Below are 20,504 nucleotides of genomic sequence, written 5' to 3'. Positions count from 1 at the left end.
GAAGAACTACCTTCTCCTGCACCCAGACAGAAAGAGCCCAATGGGAACTTCCCACTTCCCCTCCCCCCATCCCCTCAGCTTGAGTGAGTTGGACCTGATTGTTAGTGCTTGACCACTCCTATAGTCTGCTTCTATTATGTGAAAACTTGGGCCAATGTTTTAACTTCATCCCCCCCCCCCCTCCCAGTTACCCCATTTTCTAGCAAACTAAATACAACCTTCCATGTTCTTTAGAAATGTCTGTGGCAGAGTAGAGGGAACAATGAGCCCCTGATGATTTCTGGCTTTCTCTTCAGATTACAGTTCTGACTTGCCAGCCTGGAAGGAAGATTGTTAAACAGCTGGAGGGAGAGTTGCAAGACACAGACATGGTGAGCCTCCGGAGACTGCAAGTCACCGAGATCTCAAAGGGAGATGTGCTGGAGTCGATAGATTCACCATGGCCCAGCCAAGCCCTTGCTGAAGGGCTTAGCACTGATGGTGAGTACAGGAAGAAAAGGTGGCAGTGCTGAAAAGCCAGTCTCTCTGGGGAAGCACAATTTGAGTGTGATCTGGGCCCTGCAGCTCCTATCAGGATTCATACAAATGTTCCATTTATCAAAAAAATGGGTTTTGGTTTTCAGCTTGGTTTTTTGCTTTCACTTTCTCATTATTTCAATGGTGGTAGTGACTATACTCACAGGAATGTAGGAATGTAATATTTTAGAGCTGGAAGTAACCTGAGATGTAATATGAGGAAATCAAGGCACAGCGTAGGAGAGGGCCTTGTCCAAGATAACATACCGAGTGAGTGGTCGAGCCAGGACTACAGCCACATCTCATGATTTCTTCTCCAGTGTTTTTTCTGCAGTTTAAGGATCATAGACTTAGAAAAGGAAGGGTCTTTTGAGGTCATCTGAGCCAATCCCATCATCTTACATTTGAGAAAACTGAAGAGGACCAGAGAGTTTAGGTAACTAGCTCAGAGTCACACAGGTAGTATCTAGTAGAGGCAGGATACTCTAGTCCTGTAATTCCAACACTTTCCACTATACAACACTACACTCAGTTTTGTTACCCTTGAATTACTTCCTGGTATATTGTCCAATCTCCTGCCTTCAAGCAGATGTATATCTGAATCATCCATATCCAATGGAATTTCTTGCTTATCAGCTGCATAATGATTTCATACAGCAAAGTGGGGGTCGTGACTGCATGGTAAACCAGAAACTGATTTTCAATTGCAGTGTGGTAGTTCTCAAAATATTTCCTCCTTTGTATTTCCTGTTGTTTTACCATAAAAATAATTCATTTCTTCATCTGTTAGCCTCCTGTGAGAGTTTATCACAGAAATAGAGATGTGTTCAAACCAAGGTGTTTAACAAAAAACTAGGAATTGCATTCTCACCTAAGGGGTTTGTTATTATCTTGGAGAATATATATCTTTCTTAGAATCAAAATAGAAGAGTGGCTTGTTTTTCCAAATAACCCAATTCTATTGTAATGTTTTAATTGATTGAATCAAGACCCAGAAAACTCTAGGGCCTTAGTGAAACCCAGAGTTATTGAAAAGAGAACAACTTAACCATCCACATTGGAAAAATAAACTGAGGAAAAAAATATCTGCTAGCCAGATCATGACACTGTTAGTCAAGTAGCCCATTGAAACAGTTTTCAGTGTGTCCACCTTAGAGAGGTCCAGTACATGTGCAGGAGGAGGGCAGGCTGCTCCTTTGTTACCCTCAGTCTCATTACATCAGTGGTCTCCCTCTCAGTCTCCACATTGATCAAGAGATTTTATGAGGAAGAAGTTAATGGAGTGATGATGATTCTGTTCAAGGAGGAGAGAGTGAATGAGAGCAAATGTGACCTGTTTGCTCTTCTGGAAGATAGAGAAGTTGTATTCAGTGATGTCCAAGGACCCTTCCAGATCTAGGTTTTAATATTACTAAACTAAATACATTTTATTTCACATATCAGTAAATGCATTGATCACCGAAAGGCCATTTCTGATGAGCTCACATTGCAAGTTCTTGAAAAACACATTTGATTTTGCAGTCAAACTGAGCCAAATCTCATCCTATCCATTCCTGCTTCCATGCATTCTCAGAGGCCATCCCCCAAGTCCAGAATGTATTCCCTCCACACTCCTGTCTGTAGAAATCCATCACTGACTCTAGAGTGAAAAGACCTGGGTTCAGATCCCATCAGAGTCCAGCTTAGAGGCCATTTTTTCCATGAAACTTTCCCTCCTCAAATTTAAAAAACAAAACCTGTTTGTTATTCTAAACTTCAAAGGTACCAATAAATAGGAACATTTTCATATGATAAGAGCATCATTTTCATATGATATGTTTATGAGACATACCTCATCATATATAGCATGTTTTTTAAATTAGTTCCAAGTTCCTACTTGTCTGTGTTGCCCTCTGAACCCCTTCCGTTTTCTCTGTTCATTTTTTAAAAACATGCTTCATTAATGCTCTTTTGAGAGCCAGGTGCATTGATCTTATTCTCCTTGCCTCAACATGAATTCTTCCTCCTCAAAAATTTTTTTTTTAATTTACCTATACCACAATATTGCATAATTGAGCAAAACAAATGCATACATTGAGTCAAAAAATTATGGGGTTTTTTTCCCCGCACTTTTAGACTTTCATTTATGGATCAGGAGGTGGGAAGCATGCTTTACCACTGGTCCTCTGGTCATGATTGTCATTTCATTTGTCAGTTATTTACAGTGTTGTGGTCAGTGTATAAACTGTTCTCCTCCTTTTGCTCATTTCACTCTGTCAGCTTATGTAAGTTTTCCCAAGTTTCTCTGAATCCGTTGTAATTTTTTGTAGAACAAAAATATTCTATTGTATTCATACACCAAAATTTATTCAACTATTCCCCAGTTAATGAACATCCCCTTAGTTTCAGTTCTCTTCTACAACAAAAAAAGTACATTTATGAATAACAAATGAGATCTCATGTTAAGTCTTGTGAAGCTTAAAGTGCCATTTAATGCTACTTATGATAATTAATGTTGTACATATGGATCATTCCTTTTTGCTGTTATTTTTTGGAAGTCTAGGTCTAATGGGGTATCCTTAGATCAAAGGATCTGTACAGTTTAGTGACTTTGGGAATTTAGTTCCAAAATGAGTCCTATAATTATTGGATCGATTCACAGCACCTTAACATGTCATCAATGTCCTTGTCCTCCCACTTTTCTAACAAATGTCATTTCCTCTTTTTTGGTGGGGGGCGGTTATCTTAAAGGTGTGAGATGGAACCTCAGAATTGTTTTATTATGCTTTTCTCCTATATTAATGATTTAAAGCATTTTTTTCATGTGGTTGTTGATAGCTTGCTTTTCTTTTGAGAACTGCCAATTCATATCCTGTGACTATTTTATCTATTGGGAAATGACTTTTGTTCTTAAATATTTGGATTAGTTCCATGGGTGTCTTGAGTATCAGACCTTTATCAGAGAAACTTGCAAAGATATTTTCCTAGTTAACTGTTTCACTTCTAATTGTAACAATATTGATTTTGTATGTGCAAAAGCTTTTTTATTTCACATGATCAAGATGGTTGTTTTTATCTCTTGTGGTCTTCTCTATCTCTTGTTTTGTTGAGAGCCGTACCCCTTACCCATAGTTGGAAAAAGTTATCTCCTTCTTTGGTCCCCTAATTGTTTATTATGTAACCTTTTATATTTAGGTCATATATCTGAGGTTTATTATGGTATACAGTTTGAGGTGTTAATCTAAACCTAATTTGTACCAGGCTGCTTTCCAATTTTCCCAGTTGTTTTTATCAAATAATGACTCCTTACTGTATAGTTAGGATCTTTGAGTTTATTGGACGCTGGGATACTATGTAATACATTTACTTCTGAATCTCCTGTTCGTGATCTGTCCCGCTGATCAACTTTTCTAATCTTTAACCAGTACAAAGAGTTTTGTCATTTACTGTTCTGTAGTATAGTGTGAGGTCTCGTGCTCTCCTTAAATTTTCTTAGGGGCAAAAGAGATATCCATAAAAATCTCTGTCTTATTTTACTTCACATCATTCTTCCTTGTGTGTTAGACTGTAAATGTCTTGAGAACATATCTTGAGAATATATCTTTTTTCCACTTTTGCAGTCTCAGCACCTAGTAGAGTGTCTTGCACTTTAGGTGCTGAAATAAATGTTTGCTCAGTTGAATAAAATTGTGTTTACTGGATCAGATCACTAGAAGATGAACAGAACAACCTCTGGGGGTATTGAAGGGGAGTAAATTCCTTCCTCTCATCCCATTCCAACATTTAGATATAGGTGAAATCAAACTATGGTAAATGTCCAGGACAGTCTTGAAAGGAAAAAGGAATCTTACTAGAAGGGGTACAGCTTAGGCCCAGAAGACATGCTTTGGAGATGGGGGTAGAGAAAGGTTAGAGTAAGAGGGCAAGTGGGTGGAATATAGTCTGACTGTAAGGATTTTAGTGCTAGCCATAGCAGCTCCCCTACTACCCTGCTATCAGCCTTCCTTGAGTCAGTGCTCTGAATGAGTCACTCATCAGGAAGGCAGATATATGTGATTACCATTGAAGTAAGGAAGTGATTACAGTACAGCTTTCTCAGAACACTTAACTGAGGGAAAGCCTTTCCCAGAGGCAAGGAAACCAAACCAATTATATCATATTCTGCTGCCATCACCCTTTACCCAGCTGGCTCTGCTCAGCTAGTCCTGTTGTCTTACACTTGCGTGTAGCCTGATATGGGTCTGTTTACCAGAAATTTCTGACCAGGATCTTTGGATTGTTACCCTGGGCTCCCCTTTACCTCCTTCCCAAGAAACTGTGGTCTCACAACTCACTGGATTAGATCCTGGGGATCCTCCCTTCTCCTCCAAGAGGATCGATAACTCTCTTTGATTCTGCCTATGCCCTGGAGTTTGATTCCAGTAAAATCTACCAACCAAAGCTTATATAGGGCTTATGACTGTTTTTCCCAAAATGTTCTTAAAAGCACATGTCTAAGCATATGACTTCCCTGCTCAATCAACTCCTGTTGCCTCTAGGACAAAATATAAACTCTTCTGTTGAGGCACACTGACAACTGGGCTCCCAAAGGATGGCCATTACTCTCCCTCCTGTATTCTGTATTCTGGCTAGATTGGTCCTCTTTCTGTCCCTTATTCAGAACACTCCATCACCCATCTCCACGCCTTTGTGCTGGCCACTCCACATCTGGAATGCCTCCTCTCCTTGCCTCCCCCTCATAAATTCCCTCTTTTTTAAGAGTAGCCCAAATACCATCTTCTGCATAAAGCTTTTCCTGCTAGTGCCCTTCCTTCCAAACCACTTATGTTCACTTTGTATGTGTTCAGTTTGTATCTGTAGTGCACGTTTATATGTGTGCTTAATTACTCCCACATTAGAATAGAAGCTCCTTGTGGATTGTTTCACTCTTTGTACTTGTATCCTTAATACCTAGCTTAGTACCAGGCACATAGTAGGTGCTTCATAAATGCTTGTGGATTTTTTGGTATGGGTAACAGTGCCCACTCCCAAAAAGCTGATCAGTATAGAATATGGATACTAGATATGGGATAGCTTTTTATTTTTTCTATGGCAAACAATGCATAAGACATGAAGGATTCAAAGGTACATATGAATATATAGGAAATGTAAAACATACAAATGACCCATTGTATTTATTAAACTCCCCTGAAAGGTAAAGACATTATTATCCTGCACCAACACCGCCATTTGCCTTGAATTTACACTCAAATTGATGATAAGGAGGGTTGGCAAGGCCCAAGTCTTCTACTCCCTCAAGTCATACCATCAATCCTCCAGCTGTATTTCTACTACTAGAAGAATCCTTTTAAAGAAATCTCAGTGCCCCACTCTCAAACTCAGGAACTCTTGCATTCAGGATTACTTACGGAGTAACCTCCATGCCTAGAAACAGCCATTCTCAGGAGTGATAATCTATTGTGCTCAGAATAGAAAGACCAAAGAAAGCATCTAGGAACTATAAGTCTAGAAACTCCAGTCTTAGGCTTGCCTGGGCAAGCATAGATTGCACCCAATATTTGTTTCTCCTCCCAAGTCACCATTTTATTTTCTGCTCTTGGGAGAAGAGGAAAGAAGGAAAACATCTTCTTCCTTCCCTCCTCCCTTGCCTTGCTGCATTTTAATCTGGAAATCCCAGGGGGTGGAGAAGGAGATGAGAAAAGGGAATAAAAAATGGTAGCCTGATCCATATAGATCATGAGGAGTTCTTGTAGCACTAGTCTATCCTTCCACGCCCAAGTCAACCAATCATCAGGAGACAACTCCGGTTCCAAGGGACCAATCAGAGAAGTTATCTCTGCCCTCCCAGTAAGCAACTAGTATGTGTGTCTGCAAGGACCTAGAGTACACATCTAGTTCTGTAGAAGATGTTCTTATCCAACAAAGGTTTGTGTCCCATAATCACATCAAGTTGATTAGGGAATTCATCAGATTGATTCAACAAATTGGATTCCCCTCATTGCTCTGCTATGAGATAGAAGACCCTATTCTTTCTCTGTAAGAATAGGGTGAGAGCTTTCTGTCTCTTGCCTTCAGAACTTCCTGAGGAAGATTAAGGCCGTATTCCAGAACTGGCCTCCTCAGTTCTCCCAGCCATTGTAATTAGCTCCTTGAGAACTAGGTCTGTGTTGTCTCTGTAGTTGTCTCTATAGTCTATAGAGCCCAAGACTTTACATATTTGTTGTGCTGAAATAAGTAGAAATAATTTCCTTAGAGTTAGATGTAAGACATTTAGAGTAAATACTGATGAGAAGAAATTGAAAAAAAAGAAGAGATGATTGAAAAATGAAAGCCACCACTTGAGGGGTGCTAGAATGAAGACTCTAGGTGGTGTAGGTAGAAATTCTGGCCCCCCATGGAATGGGCCTTTCAGAAATTCTCCTTGTATGATGAGCATCTCTCCGGCCTCTTCATTACTTGGTACTTGTGTTAATAGAAGTCAACGGGGCTATTACTTGGCTCTGTCCAAATTGCAGTCACTCTATTGGTTTTTATAGTTTTCTTGTGTATACCAGAGCCCATGCATAATTAACGCCTCCTCAAATTGAGTTACTGATACTAAAATTGCAGACTCAGAGTTAGCAAGTATCTAGAGGTCATCTAATCCAACCTGCTGCCCTGTGGAGATTTAGGAGCCTGACCACTCAAAACAGGCACAGCAAAAAAGATGGGAAGAGGTGAGATTATTAAATATTCTGGTAAAGAATTTCTTTGTGTCTACTAATTCTGTCTAGTCATTGCTTAAGGAAGCTAGGCAGACAGGAAGGGAGGAATTCTGATGGGAGGAGGAAAAGCTAGATGACCTTGAAGGCCTCCTCCAGTTCTAAGATTCCAGATCTAAACTAAAAACAATCCTATCAACATCCCTGACATATCATCTTCATCATTATCAAGTTAAGTGACTCATCCAGGATGAGCAGGGGAGGGGAAGAAGGCGCTAAGCATTTAGACAGCACCTACCATGTGCCAAGCACTGTGCTCAGCACTTCATAGTTATTTCATTTGATCCTCACAACCGCCCTTCATGTAAGAGCTGTTGTTAACCTTCACCTTACAGAAATGGCAGACAGAGGCAAAGGGACTTGCTCAGCAGTATCTGAGGCTAGATTTGAACTCCGGTCTTCCTGACTCCAGGCCTAGCACTCCATCCACTGTGTCTCCTAACTACCAGGATTATAAAATTATTATTGTGTGAAGCAGTATTTAAATTCAGATTTCCTGATGCCTCATCCAGCACTCTGCTGCTAGCTATAGTGTGCTGACCTCTGACTGCCTTGTTTTCTTCATCTGTAAAACAGGAGTGATAAGAACAGCCGCCTCTCGGAGTATTATGAGGAACAAATGAGATCACATATGTGAAGTGCTTCGCAATGCTTAAAGTGCTATGTAAATGCTAACTGTCGTTATCATCATGCATGATATTGTTGTAGCAGGAAATATCACAGGTTGTAGAGTGACCTGAGGTCATTTTGAATACTGGTTCCAACTAGCGCTGGTTCTTGTTTTCCCCTCAGCAATATAGAACTAATAACAACACGTGTATTTCCATATACATGACCCGGGACAAGCTCAGTCTCATTTAGTGGCTGGTTCCATTTTTAGACACTCTGTCATTCTATTGTGCTCATTTCCACCTTCTTCTCACTTCCAAGTTTTGGCTCTCTTCACTCTCAGGGATTACAGTGTTGATGTGCTCTTTCTTCCATAGACTAGCTCTTCAGATACTTGATAATACGTATCTTTGTATGCTGTCTTTGTAAATCTTCTCTTTTCCAGAAGGAACGTTCCTAAATCTTTCAGCTGTTCTTCATGTGACATGATTTCTAGACCTACCCCAGTCTGGTCACCCTCTTTGGGATGCATCCCGGTTGTTGGTGTGCCTTCTGAGATGTGGGACTTAGAGCTGGCCACAGTCCTCCATGAGTAGTCTGACCAGGGCTGAGTATGTTGTCTTCATCTCTGATAAAAATGTAGGTAGGCATAGGATGGAGCCACTGAGCACCTCTCTCAAGTTGACTGCAAACCCATTAGGATCATAGGATTTTAGAGTTGGAAGAAACCTCAGAGCACATCCATTTAATGATATTTTTTGATATTCTGGCAAACAGCTCCAAATCCAAGCAATGACATTTATTGGGTACCTCGGTATCTATCTCATCTTATGCAAAGAGTATCAGAGAGTGTCAAATACCTCGCTGAAATCCAGATACAGGCTTATAGCATTTTCTTGGTCTCCCACTCTGGTTAGTATGTCAGAAAAGGAAATGATCTTGAGCAGGGAGTACTTCCTAGGAATTCAGAGAGTCTAGATAAAGTAGGCATTATGAATAAATGTGGGTTTAATGGACGTGTGCTTTTAGGGCCCTTTAGCATCTGGATGCCCAGCCTTGCATGGGTTGCCTGAATGATGGCAGCAACTACCTTGCCCCACTCAGAGCCTGGCTGGAAAGAAGCCCAGAGTACACAACTCTCTTTGCCTCTGCCAAGGGGCACAGAGTAACAAAGTTCCTGAGCCCTTGGACAGAGCCACACTATGGGGCAGTGCCAAGCACCACTGAACATGTTGCTGCCTCCCATTCAATGTTGGACAAAAAATTACTTCCTGAGGGAAGGGTCTGAGATACTTCAGATCCAAGACTTGGGGGAGAGGGTGGTATTTAGTGAGCAGCAGTTCTCCTTTTGGCATCTGCAGAGTAGTTGTAGCAGTTGTCTACACAGCAACCCTCTGGTCTTTGCCCTTTGATCTCCTTCACTTCTGCTACTTCCTTTCCTTCCCCGCATCTGACCTTTTACCTCCTCTTCTTGCCCAAGAACAGAATGCATTTTTCTTCATGAGAAATGCTAAGAATACCGTTTTTTATTCATAGAGAGTAAAGCACAATTCTGGCTGGAGGTAGGGCCTAGGATTATTTCTTAAGATTCTTTGCCTGGCTAGTGGTTTTTTAACCATTGTGACCAATGTGATATATTAGTCAGCTATCTTTATGATCAGACTACTAACTTGTTAGTGCAAACATCAAAATTAATGCCAAACTAGAAAAATAAAAATAAGAAAAAATATGCCATTCAAGTAAAACAACTCCAGCCTGACATATATAAAAACACTATGAATACCAAAAAATGGGAAATGGAGGTAGGAAAGAACTTTGACAATTGATATAACAATTCCCTACATGAAGATGTAAACATTAGCTGTCCTGAGAAGGAGACCCAAAGGGCCTAGAAACTGCTTCAATCAATGAACATTCAGTTTCCTGAAAGATTGCAGCCAAAGACAACACCAGCTTAGATCGTGTAAGTCTAAGACTAGTATATATTTAGTTGTAAAGTTTTGAAGTGTAAGACCCAATTAAGCAAAGTAATCTTAAAGGCATTGTACGATGAAATTGGAAGGAGAACAAGATAGAGACAAAGAATGTAAAATATCAGAAAAGATTTTTAATAACCTTGGGGATCCATGACCAGACCCACAGGAACTAGGGTATTGCATTGTTCAGTACCCAGGCATTCAGTTTGATCAGGATTCATTCCAAAAAGTATGCAAGGATAAGGTCCATGATAGAGTTGACATGGTGCGGAAGGCATTCAAGGATTGGTTCTCAAAAGTATTGAAGAGAGAAGATCCCAAAGGCACAGAAAAAATGATGAATCTTATTACTGCCAAAATAAGGTGACTGAGAGAATATCAATAACTACTGACCTATATATACACTTTCAGATCTTAAATCATAAAATCTTTATGAGAACAGCATACACACACAACAAGGGCATCCTTGATGAGAGCATTTGAATTAAACCAGGAAGTGTTCACAGTTTTATTTCATAGTAGACCACATATTTACAATAGCACAATCGACAGAAAGATATTTAAGATACAAGATCCCACTTGGCTTACTATTTGTTGACCGTAAAAAAAAACCTTTGATTCAGTAAAGCAGAGATGTCAAACACCGAGACTCCTGAGTGCCCCAAATCAGATTTAAATGTCATTGGGAAATATTTAACAAAATAAATAAAAACACAATAGAATATAGATAATGTTCAGATGTGATTTTCTAAGGCATGTGTGCCCGTATAATATCCTCATTTCTGTATGAGTTTGACACCACTGCAGTAAAACAAACCACCACTTTACAGTCTTTTCTCCAACAAAGCATTTCTTGTGGACATGTCAGAATCATACAAGATACCTCTTGTAGGACAACAGGGATAATTTGACAAATGTGATCAGTGACTGTCTGCATCAGACAGAAAGTCTTGCTCACTAGATGTATTTGCCATTGACTCCATCCCCTCCTGCCTGGGAGTAAAATGAGCTGCATCAGAAAATCCCCTAGCTTAATTGGAATGCAGGCTTGAAGTGGTTCTGGAGATTTCACATTACTGCCCCATACATTCTGTTTCATCCAAACTGGGTCACTCGCTCTTCCTTACATGACATTTTCTCATCAGCTCCATGCCTTGTATAGGCTGATCCCCACTCCTGCAAAGATCTCTTTCCTGTACCTCTGGAGACTGCTATCTCCTTTCAAAGCTCAGCTCTGGTGCGACTTTGACATGAGCCTTTCCTGAATCTCCCAGTAGTTAATGTTCTTCCTTCTGGAAATTACTTTGCATTTGCCTGTTATATATTTTTCAACTGTTATTGAACTAATGGAATCAAATTTTGGACCATTCCAAAGTGTCCTAAATCTGATTCATAATTACTCTTGGTTATGCTGATGAGTCTGCCTGCCTCAAGTATCTCCTCATTCCAATCCATTTTCCATTAAGCTGCCACAGTGATTGTCCTAACATGCAGGCCCAGCCATGTTGCCCCTATTTTCAATAAACTCCAGGGCCTCCCTATCACCTCCAGGGCCAAGTACAAAATCCTATGTTATTCAAAGCCCTTCATAACCTACTGCACACGTGCACACACGCACACTCGTGCACACACATACTCGTGCACACACCCTTTTCCAGAACTCTCACACCTTATTTCCCTCTATGTACTCTTCCCAGTGTGACACTGGCCTCCTGACTATTCTGCAAACAAGACACTCTCTCAGCTCTGAGCACTTTCACTGGCTCTCCCCCATACCTGGGATGTTTTCCCTCCTTCTTTCCAGCTGACTGTCTTCAGATCCTAATTACAATCCCATCTTCTCCAGGAGCCTGTTCCCAACTCCTCTTAAGCCCAGTGTCTTCCCACTTTGACTTCTTTTTTGTTTTTTGTGCATGTAGCTTATTGGTATGTATCTGCTTGTCGCTTTCGTTAGATCCTGAGCCTCCTGAAGGCAGAGACTGTCTTTTGCTTCTTTTTGGATCTCTAGTGCTTAGCACGGTGCCTGGATGGTAAGGTGCTTAATAAAGGTTTGTCAAAGAATTTGAGTGATTGGTCTAACCCTTCATACAAGAAAAAATGAGCAATCGAAGAATGCCTTTTGTCTAGACTATGGTATGAAGGGGGATAGCATCTGTTAGCATGTATATCAGAGACAGATAAAGCAAAAGGCTAAGTAGTTAGTAAATGAGGTCCAGAATTGAACAGGAGGAAGAGATTGGGCCAGGCTGCCTTTGAGAAATTGCACCATTCTTTAATGACTCCAAACTTGAAACAAGCCCGTTTTTAACACCAGTATCCTTCCATTCTTCCTGATGTTATATGGTTGTGAGTCATGAAATACCACAGACTCAGAAGAATTAAGGTTGCATATTACCTGAAAGGCAATAGAGAAGAACATGCGAGGCATGGGTAGGCTGCAACACATTACCAATGAGGAAATACATAAGAGAAGTGGTATGAGGGAAGTCATAATAAGAATGTATGATCAGAAAAAAAAAAGTAGTGAAAAGCGAAGGTGAAAGACAACCAGTGAATGTTTCGTTGCTTTCCCTACAGTGTCAAGAGAATGAGAGGAAAGTCCCATCATGTTGGGTAGAGCCTCTGTGGCAAATTTGTTGAATATTGTAGACATGCATTGTCCAGGCTGCACAGACACAGATGGATTCTGATCTATATCATAAGGGAATACCCATATTGAATTAATCACAGATCTATTGAGTTTTATACTGAGTGAAATATATTTACTCCTCTGAACTCAAGAACATCTGTGAGGTGATGACATAGGATTTAGAGGTAGAAGGTACCTTACAGATCATCTAGTTCAATTTTCTTTTTCTTAATAGAATAGAGAACAGAGACCCTGAGAAGTCATAGGATTTGCCTGAGGTCTATATGTAATGAGGTCATACAGGTGATGTAATTTACTCAAGGTCATACAGGTCATAGGTAGTCAAGCTACCATTTCATCCCAGGTCACTTGACTCCAAATCCAGGGTTTTTTCCAGTATGCCCTAACCACAATCCCCTATCATTCCCTATAGTAGCCTTGCCTTTATGCCAAACATGGAATTTCCGCATTTCTCCCAAGCTGGAACTATAAGAAAGCAGGTCTGGAGAAACTGGACCCTACAAGGTGAAAGCAGCTGTGGCAGTGGTATCCAACCCTGTGCATGGTCTGCCCTTCCTGATGGGCTTCTCCTTCAGTGACCTCGTGAAAGCTGCCTTTCACAAAAGCCAGACATTGGATTATAGGAATGGCAATGCCTACTCTCAACATCCAGCAATGGGGACCAGCAGAGAACATCTCCATGTGAACCAGCTGTCCCAAGCTGATTTGGATGAATTGGCTAATAAGAGACCTACTCTGGCCTATAAAGAACCCACACAGGTCCCACCTACTGACTTTATTGCTACACATGTGGCCTTTGACAAAAAGGTGTTGAAATTTGATGTTTATTTCTAAGAGCCTATCCCTTTGTCTAGCGAAGAGCATTATAGGATCCGAAAAGTGGCCATCTATTGTTACTTGGAGGATGACAGCATGTCAGTCATGGATCTTATTGTGAAAAACACTGTAATTCCTTAAGGCAAATTTATCAAGCACCAGAGACTGCCCAAGAATGCCCACGGGGACCGTTACCATTGGTAGTGGAGAATCAGGGTATCATTGTCATAGTTTATGGAAAGACATCCTTTATTATTAACTGTGACCATTTTACAAAGGTATTTTTAGAAAATCAAGGAATTGAACTCTAAATCCACCAGAGAAATTGACTTTGGACCCTTATACTGAACTCTAAAAAACCTCTCCACATGTATGTCATCCTATCAGACTTTGACCAATTTAAATAATTTCTGACCTTTAATAAAAAAATTCTCTCATTCTATTCAGTTTGGGATGATGCAGCATATTTGGAGAGAGTTAAGCCTATGTTATTCATTACCATCTTGCTGATGACAGAGTGGAAGTTTGAGAGGTCTGTGAATGGAATGATGAGTGAGATCCTCTCCCAGCTCTGATGAAGCCCTGGTACTTGGCCAAAGTCTTGGTGGAAAATTCAAGGAGAACTCTACAGAATGAACCAGTGGCAGCCTAGTACTCTACAGTGGTTTGAAAAAAAGTTAAAAGAATCAAGGATCTTTCTTCAACTGCCCACTGTTATTACTTCTCACCATTCCAATCCAAACATCTACCAGAAAACCAGCCAATATCTCTGCATTTTCCCTGTTGCTTATCCCCTCCTAAAAAGATCTATCCTGAATCTTTAAAGATCGTGTACCCTGTCTCTGGGGAAACCAATCATCTTAGCTTTATAACTGCACCTTGAGACTGGGTTGTCCTGATTTGTGGGCCAATGAGTGCAAAATACCTAAATCACTCTCTGTATCTGGCTAGAGACTATACTTCACATACCATCCAGTCATCCATATGAAAACGGGATCTCTTCCAGCCTCACCCTGCTTCCTTTCCACCTCTTGCTCTGGAAACAGTAATCAGGTCAGTATTTTTATTGCTACTGAAATCAGATGCTCTGTAGGTTCACTCACCTTCCCTGAGTTTCCTCAGGTCAAAATTCCCTTTTTTGCCATCACTTCCATTTACATATTTCCTCTTATTAAATAAATGTAAACTTCTTGAGGGCAAAAAGAAAAAGAATGAAAGAAAGCAGGTCCAGCCAAGCTAGAAGAAGAGAAGTGAAGGCCATTTTGGCAGATTTAAATGGATGTGAAACCATGGTGGTAGGCCAGAAGGGAGGAGTCCAGTTGGAAAATCCTAGGGGGGCTTCAGTCCTGGCAATTGGCTCATGCTGGAAAGTGGGCTTACTCGGGCAGTACATACACTATACTGTGAGGGCAGAACCTGCCTTCCCCATACCTGCTCCTCTTCACTTTGAAACTCCATAAGACACTATCATCAGAGACTGTCAGATCTCTAGTGGCTCAACAGCCTCCCCATGTCAGGGCCAAGTCATGATTGTGGCTCATGAGAGAGCCCCTGGCCTACCCATGTGTCCTTACCTCTCTCCTAAAGACCACAGAGGCAGGGGGGCAGTCAGGACCAGGAGAGGGGACCCATCCCACTTCCTTTTCTTTGCTCTCCTTAAGCCTTGATTAACAATCTCAGTCTGGTCTTAACTTTAATTAACTGGGACAGCTAATGGAGGAAACACTGAAGCAAAGTATCAGGAAGTGCACGTTAGCCAAAAGACTACAAGTCCTAGAAAGACATTGACTTAGGCTCCAGATCCAAATCTGGACCTAGAACTCGGAGGTGTCTTAGAGATCATCTCATCAAATGCCTTAATTTTGTAGAGGAAGAAAACGAGTCCCCCAGAAGGAAAGGTTTACTTATGGTCACATAGGTGGTAAAGAACATTCCAGGGCTTAGGGAGAGTCAGTGACAAGGTATGATCATAGCTCCTCCTCTGGCCTCATGTACCCCCCTTATGGGGAAGATTGCCAAATCCTGTTGATGTCTGTCTCTGGAATAGCTCCTCTTCCTCTTTATCCCCACAGCTATCACCCTTGTTGAGACAGTTATTACCTCTTTCTATATGTAAATATTCCTAGCAGTTTGTTTTTTTTTTTTTTAATTTATTTATTTAACTTTTAACATTCATTTTCACAACATTTTGGGTTACAAATTTTCTCCCCTTTTATCCCCTCCCCCCCCAAACACCAAGCATTCTAATTGCCCCTGTGACCAATCTGCTCTCTCTTCTATCATCCCTCTCTGCTCTTGTCTCCATCTTCTCTTTTGTCCTGTAGGGCCAGATAGCTTTCTATACCCCTTTACCTGTATTTCTTATTTCCTAGTGGTAAGAACATTACAGTTGATCCTAACACTTAGAGTTCCAACTTCTTTAGCTCCCTCCCTCTCCACCCCTTCCCTTTGGAAGGCAAGCAATTCAATATAGGCCAAATCTGTGTAGTTTTGCAAATGATTTCCATAATAGTTGTGTTGTATAGGACTAACTATATTTCCCTCCATCCTATCCTGTCCCCCTTTACTTCTATTCTCTTTTGATTCTATCCCTCCCCATGAGTGTCGACCTCAAATTGCATTCTCCTCCCCATGCCCTCCCTTCTATCATCCCCCCCACCCTGCTTGTCCCCTTGTCCCCCACTTTCCTGTATTGTGAGATAGGTTTTCCTACCAAAATGAGTGTGCATTTTATTCTTTCCTTTAGTGGAATGTGATGAGAGTAGACTTCATGTTTTTCTCTCACCTCCCCTCTTTATCCCTCCACTAATGAGTCTTTTGCTTGCCTCTTTTATGAGAGATAATTTGCCCCATTCAATTTCTCCCTTTCTCCTCCCAATATATTTCTCTCTCACTGCTTGATTTCATTTTTTTTTTTAAGATATGATCCCATCCTCTTCAATTCACTCTGTGCACTCTGTCTCTATGTATGTGTGCATGTGTGTATGTGTAATCCCACCCAGTACCCAGATACTGAAATGTTTCTAGAGTTACAAATATTGTCTTTCCATGTAGGAATGTAAACAGTTCAACTTTAGTAAGTCCCTTATGACTTCTCTTTGCTGTTCACCTTTTCATGGTTCTCTTCATTCTTGTGTTTGAAAGTCAAATTTTCTTTTCAGCTCTGGTCTTTTCATCAAGAATGCTTGAAAATCCTCTATTTCATTGAAAGACCATTTTTTCCCCTGAAGTATTATACTCAGTTTTGCTGGGTAGGTGATTCTTGGTTTTAGTCCTAGTTCCTTTGACTTCTGGAATATCCTATTCCATGCCCTTTGATCCCTTAATGTAGAAGCTGCTAGATCTTGTGTTATCCTGATTGTATTTCCACAATACTTGAATTGTTTCTTTCTAGCTGCAATATTTTCTCCTTGACCTGGGAACTCTGGAATTTGGCCACAATGTTCCTAGGAGTTTCTCTTTTTGTATCTCTTTCATGCGGTGTTCTGTGGATTCCTTGAATATTTATTTTGCCCTCTGGTTCTAGAATCTCAGGGCAGTTTTCCTTGATAATTTCATGAAAGATGATGTCTAGGCTCTTCTTTTGATCATGGCTTTCAGGTAGTCCCAAAATTTTTAAATTGTCTCTCCTGAAACTATTTTCCAGGTCAGTTGTTTTTCCAATGAGATATTTCACATTATCTTCCATTTTTCCATTCTTTTGGTTTTGTATTGTGATATCATGCTTTCTCACAAAGTCCTTAGCCTCCATCTGTGCCATTTTAGTTTTGAAAGAACTATTTTCTTCAGTGAGCTTTTGAATCTCCTTTTCCATTTGGCTAATTCTTCTTTTGAAAGCATTCTTCTCCTCATTGGCTTTTTGAACCTCTTTTGCCAATTGAGTTAGGCTAGTTTTCAAGGTGTTAATTTCTTCAACATTTTTTTGGGTCTCCTTTAGCAGGGAGCTGATCTGCTTTTCATGCTTTTCTTTCATCTCTCTCATTTCTCTTCCCAGTTTTTCCTCCACCTCTCTAACTTGATTTTCAAAATTCTTTTTGAGCTCTTCCATGGCCTGAGCCCATTGGATGGGCTGGGACACAGAAACCTTGATTTCTGTGTCTTTGCCTGATGGTAAGCATTGTTCTTCCTCATCAGAAAGGAAGGGAGGAAATGCCTGTTCTCCAAGAAAGTAGCCTTCAATAGTCTTATTTCTTTTACCTTTTCTGGGCATTTTCCCAGCCAGTGACTTGACCTTTGAATATTCTCCTCACACCCACCTCGCCTCCTGATCCTCCCATCCAGTGTTTGGGGACTGAGATTCAAATGCTGCTTCCAGCCTTAGGGCTTTTGGCGGGGGCAGGGCTGCTATTCAGTATGAGATTATGTTCAGATGGTCAGGTTGGGGCAGGGCCGCCTCTCAGGCTCAGTTCCCTCAGGGGGTTTATGCACAGACCTTCCACAATGGATTCAGGCTCCCGCCCGCTTGGGGAGCCCCTGTCTGCAGCTGCTTCTCAGCTTCTACCTCCCGGGGGGGCCTGAATCGTGGGGGCACCCCACTCCCCTCTAGACCCACCAAAGAGACTCTCTCACCAACCCCCGTCACCTGTGGGCGGAGGGACCCGCGCAGCTGCTAGAGATCCCGTCCCCGAAGCCTGCTCGGATCTGTATCTCTCGGTGCCGCGGCCGCGGCCGCAGCAGGTCCGTGCTGGGCTCCGTGTCTGCAGCGCAATGGACCTTTTGCGAGAGGTTTGCAGGTCCCTCTGTGGGTGGAGGGACCCGCGTGGCCGCTGGAGATCCCGTCCCCGAAGCCTGCTTGGATCTTTTCCTCTCGGTGCCACGGCCGCGGCAGGGCTGCACTCAGCTCCCAGTCCCGGCGCCCAGTCCGCAGCGCGAAGGACCCCCCGCGAGAGGTTTGCAGGTCCCTCCGGAACAGAAATCTCCCTCGCTCCAACGCCCCATGGCCTCTGGGTGCAGAACTCGCCGTGAGTTACTTCCCTGTAGCCGTTCTATGGGTTGTGGGTTCAGAGCTATGTGTATGTGCGTCTTTCTACTCCGCCATCTTGGCTCCCCAGTTTGTTTCTTATGACACATCACAGTGGCTGAGGATTCCTGAGCCCACACAAAAGCACATACTCATCCCCCAGGTCAGCTGAAGAACAAATAGGACTTGCAGAGCATCCTGAGGTTTGAAATGTAACTCTCATGGGGTAGGCTGTGGTGCTAGGGAATGCCAGGATCCAGAGTACATCCCAAGGCTGGACTCCCTTGCATGCACACATGCCCACTAGAGCCCTAGCCTTGAGCAGCAAACTCTTCCTGTTGGAAGCAGGAACAGTCCTTTTAGACCTCTTGATTAGTTCCAGCCTATTTTCTGACTCCCCATAGAGCAGGAGCAGGAGCACTGAATCAGCATTGGAATAGATTACTTACAGCCTTTCTGTTGTTCAACTCTACCCCTCTTAGCTCACTGGTATGTCAGCTAAGATATCCCCACAGGGGATCCAATAGGTAGGCCAAAGCCAGGTTGTCCAGGACCATCAGCCCCTTGACCCCTTTTCTCTCTCATGACAGTTATAACAATTCACTCTTATTTGCACTTTCAGGATTGTAAGAAACTTCATCAGCATAAATGCACATCTTTGCATTTTTTATTGTGGTTAGTGGAACATTGAAGTTCAATGTAGAGAATTTTGTTTTATAGCTAGTTAAACCAGTATGCCATTCCGCTGGTTTAGGGTGCCCTTCTCTCAGACTGTCTGAATCCTACTCATCCCAAAAGCATCAGCTTAAATCTCACCTCCGCCATGAAGCCGTCCATGACTACTGTCACCCACAGGAATCATTCTTCCCTCCACAGAGCACAATTGGCACATATCATATCCTCTTTCCGTGTATATACAGTATCCAGCATTACCTTTTCATGTACCTAGCACTCTCACCTAGACTGTGACTGCCTTGAAGAGAGAAATGGGGCCTTCTCATCTTGTCTCTCCCCCAGCCTCATTGGGCCCAGACCTAGGCCTGAAGCAGACTCTCAGTGAACACTGCTGCTGCCTAGCTGGGGGCAGAGGACCTGCAGAGACCAGAGTTTCAGTCCTGCCATTTACACTCACCAATTGTGTGATCTAGAGCAACGCATCTGCCCTCTATGAACTTTAGTTTCCTCATTTATAAAATTTCCTCATCTATAAGAAGTCTGCCATATTTGTTTTTTTGAGACAGCCTTCCTATTTCACCAAGACTGGAAGTGCAGTGGCCACTCGCTGGCCTGGCTCCAATGCTGATCAGTCTGTCAGCATCAGTCTCCCCAGTAGCAAGGACTACAAGCATGCACCACCATGCCCACTCTCAGAACCAACACTTGATAGATCCAGAGTTGGGCCCTTTAGAGGGTCTTGCTTCTTCATGTCCTCATACAAAACTTTCATTTCTTGTTCAGCTGACATTTAGACAGACTTGCCCTTTTTCACACTCTAAGAAATGGAGGCTTTGTCTGAGGATGTGGAAAAGCCAGCACTTGCAAAGAGCAAGGATTCAGACTTAGTGAAGTCTTTGTTCTCACATGGGGCATGGGGCCTTGGGTCCTAAGGAGGATCCTTAAGGCAGGGGGATTTGCCCAAGGCAGTGCCCATTATATCATCCTTCTCTTCTCAGATCTTCTCCCAGATAAGATCTGTTTGCACATTCTTCCTTCTATCTCTGTCTCTGATCCTCCTTTCTATTCTATGAAAAAGAATTAGAAAAGAGATGTATGCAAACTTGCATCTCTATGAACCTCCCAATCTTGGGCTTTTATGGAGGCTGCAACCATGACTAGAGAGATTTAAATTCTCAAATCTGGTCCTTATTTATAAAGAGATAGCTAATCTTTTCATAGGCATTGCTATAGGGATAATACTATATCAAATTCTTATCTGTTTTCTAAGTATCACGTATTTATTACACACCTACAATATATAGGACACCACACATGAGTGTCTAACCTCGGCTTTCAAAGATAAATTCTCTTCTGAAATTATGGTACATAATCTGAAAGACATGTGTACAGGATATTGTTTTTCCATTGAATTTAAAATTTTTCTTCTTGAAGATTATCCATTTATTATTTCCCAAGAGTAAACAGACTGTAGTTTACAACATCAAGCTTTTCTTTCATGCACTTGCTGAAAAGTCCAGTCACCGCCCCTACATACAACTGCTCACTTAAAACTCTGAGCT

The 20,504-nt window shown here is 41.8% G+C and overlaps 1 protein-coding gene across 5 annotated transcripts in view; it reads left to right on the top strand.

Moving 5' to 3' along the window:
• M1AP (meiosis 1 associated protein) overlaps window positions 1–20,504 on the top strand; it is a 119,831-nt gene that overhangs the window by 36,950 nt on the left and 62,377 nt on the right. For all 5 annotated transcript variants that reach the window (XM_072619881.1, XM_072619884.1, XM_072619883.1 and 2 more), the window contains exon 5: window positions 297–480. In XM_072619881.1, coding sequence (XP_072475982.1) covers window positions 297–480 — 184 coding nt within the window. The remainder of the gene's footprint in view (window positions 1–296; window positions 481–20,504) is intronic.

The sequence above is a fragment of the Notamacropus eugenii genome, chromosome 6 (genome assembly GCF_028372415.1).
Source record: "Notamacropus eugenii isolate mMacEug1 chromosome 6, mMacEug1.pri_v2, whole genome shotgun sequence".
NCBI lineage: Eukaryota > Metazoa > Chordata > Mammalia > Diprotodontia > Macropodidae > Notamacropus > Notamacropus eugenii.
The sequence above is the reverse complement of the archived record's forward strand: the minus strand, read 5'-3'. Positions and strand labels throughout refer to the sequence as shown.